This window comes from Engraulis encrasicolus, chromosome 10 (assembly GCF_034702125.1).
Source record: "Engraulis encrasicolus isolate BLACKSEA-1 chromosome 10, IST_EnEncr_1.0, whole genome shotgun sequence".
Classification (NCBI taxonomy): domain Eukaryota; kingdom Metazoa; phylum Chordata; class Actinopteri; order Clupeiformes; family Engraulidae; genus Engraulis; species Engraulis encrasicolus.
In genome coordinates, this window is record NC_085866.1 from 23796387 (window position 1) to 23798886 (window position 2500).

General features: G+C 50.4%; 1 protein-coding gene across 3 annotated transcripts in view; it reads right to left on the reverse strand.

Annotated features, from left to right (window-relative positions):
- eif4g3b (eukaryotic translation initiation factor 4 gamma, 3b) overlaps nt 1-2500 on the reverse strand; it is a 90050-nt gene that overhangs the window by 71984 nt on the left and 15566 nt on the right. For 2 of the 3 annotated variants that reach the window (XM_063208412.1, XM_063208411.1), the window contains exon 3: nt 1268-1459. In XM_063208412.1, the coding sequence (XP_063064482.1) occupies nt 1268-1459 (192 nt within the window). The remainder of the gene's footprint in view (nt 1-1267; nt 1460-2500) is intronic. The other variant, XM_063208413.1, reaches the window with a different exon arrangement.

The window sequence follows — 2500 nt, forward strand, 5'->3', positions numbered from 1 at the left end:
TAGTTCTCAAACAGGAACACCAACTGAGACAAAGAAAACAGAACACTGACAACACACTAATCCACTGACAAATACACAGTACACACAAACAATCACCACGTAACAGTTAACAGTAACTAGCCATCAAGCCACCCTCAGACAGACACACAAACATACACAGACAGCCAGTAGAGAAACAGACCGCTTGACAAACTGATGCACAGAGACACAGACACAGACACAGACATGCGCACACAATAAACAGCCTCAGCATTAATACTCAACATCCCTAGCCATCAATGCATCCTCAATCAATCACAGACGTACAGTACAGCCCAGACAGATGCACAGACCACCAAAGAGACACACAGCCAGAGGGGTATACTAAGAAGCTGCTAGTAGACCAGGTGAGGCAGAAGGAAATCATCTAATACAGTGTTTCTCAAAGTGGGGCATAAGCCCCCCTGGGGGGGTGGGTGTTTTTCCCCCAAGGAAATGATTTCCTGTCTCACCAATAAGGCTTAAGCATTTTATACATAATTATGAATATTAAATTATTAATTGTCATATAGGATATGAACACACATCTGCATTCCACTACAGTCCCTCTTTGTTTTATCTCACCAGTCACCTTTCCTTTGATTCTGCACAGCGCAGCGATCGTAAAATCAGTCTGCGCGAGTACTGCTGTTGCTTGGGGGGGAGGCTCGGAAGCATCCAGACCCTCCGAAGGGGGTAATGATGGGAAAAGTTTGAGAACCACTGATCTAATAGAAGAGCATGGGGTCCTCAATTTCTTAACTAAATGATGGCTGCCAGTATATCTATTTGCAATCTAATTACCAATTCATGTAGATGAAATAAGCCTGGTCTATCACTTCACCCACCATGTTCTTAGTATACCTCCCGGACAGAGAGACAGGTCACCAGACAGACAAACAGGCCACGTCCGTGATAGCGAATTGCTGCTTTTGCTGTGCAGCGAGCACGTGCACCTTGCCATTTCAATGCAGTCTGGTTAACGAGAATGCTTTGAAATGGCAAAGAGTAAATGCGCGCTGCACAGCAAAAGCAAAAATGCGTCATCGCGAACGTGGCCACAGCCAGGACAAAGGCAGAGACACAGATCAACAGACAGACAGACACACAGCCAGCCACACAGACAGGTGCACTGAAACAGAGCGAGCCAGTCGCCAGCAATGGCGAGTGGCGGATGATGGACGGGCAACAGGCGGGCGGTTGGCGACCGGTGGGTCGGTGGTTCGGTCGGCGGGTGGGCTCAACTCACCCCTCCGCCTGCCTCCCAAGCCTTGGGGTGGCCATAGAGCTGCGGGTGCTGTGGATGCGCAGTGGATACGGTGGAAACTGATACCTGAGAGAGGCCCGGCGACGAGGCGTGACCCGGGGGCGTGGGCGCCAAGCTCGGGTGGCCCTTGCCAAGGTCGTGGGCAGAGTAAGGGGGACCGGGAGGTCTCTGAACCTGGAGGGGAGAGAGAGAGACAGCAAATGAGAGGGGGAGTTAGTAAGGAGATGGTGTGTGTGTGTGTGTGTGTGTGTGTGTGTGTGTGTGTGTGTGTGTGTGTGTGTGTGTGTCGAGAAGGGGGGGGCGGGAGCTCTCTGAACCTGGAAGGTGGAGAGAGAGAGAGCAAGAGAGAGAGAGGGGGGGGTTAGTAAGGATGTGCGGTGTGCGTGTGCGTGTGCGTGTGTGTGTGTGTGTGTGTGTGTGTAGTAGGGAGAAGTAGAGCAGTAGAGGCCCCAGTGAGAAACACTAACCTAGGGTCATGGAGAGAAAACAGACTACAGAGAGTACACTACATGTTCAGGCTGGTGTTCAGGCTGGTAGGCAGCATCAGCACAGCATTAACAAAACAATTAGCATGTCATTGCATTGCATAGACAAGATAAACACACCTGTGCTGTGCCAGTATGCTGAGCTGTCTAACCTTAAACACTTAAACCACACAGAGCTGAAACAATACAAGTCTCAACACACAGAGACACTTTGGATTCATACACTCACTAAATTTATCTGAGCCTACATGATCCTTCACTCTCATTTGTTCTCACACACACACACACACACACACACACACACACACACACTTCAAAGGCCTGTCAAACTCGCTCTCACACACACACACACACACACACACACACACACACACACACACACACACACACACACACACACACACACACACACACACACACACACACACACACACACACACACACACAGAAGAATTCAAAGGCTTTGGCCTGTCAACCTGAGGCATGCACAAGTCCCAGTGAGAGAAAGCAACTGGAGACACAGAGGAGAGGCACTGAGTGAGAGAGAGCGGAGAGGAGAGGAGGTGTGACCCACTGGAACAAAGTGCTGAGCAGGACAGACCTGACGGACAGAAGCCAGAGCTGCACCAGAGAGAGAGAGAGAGAGAGAGGGAGGGAGAGAGAGGGATAGAGAGAGAGAGAGAGGGAGGGAGAGAGAGGGGAGAGGGAGAAAGAGGGTTTACTACAGACA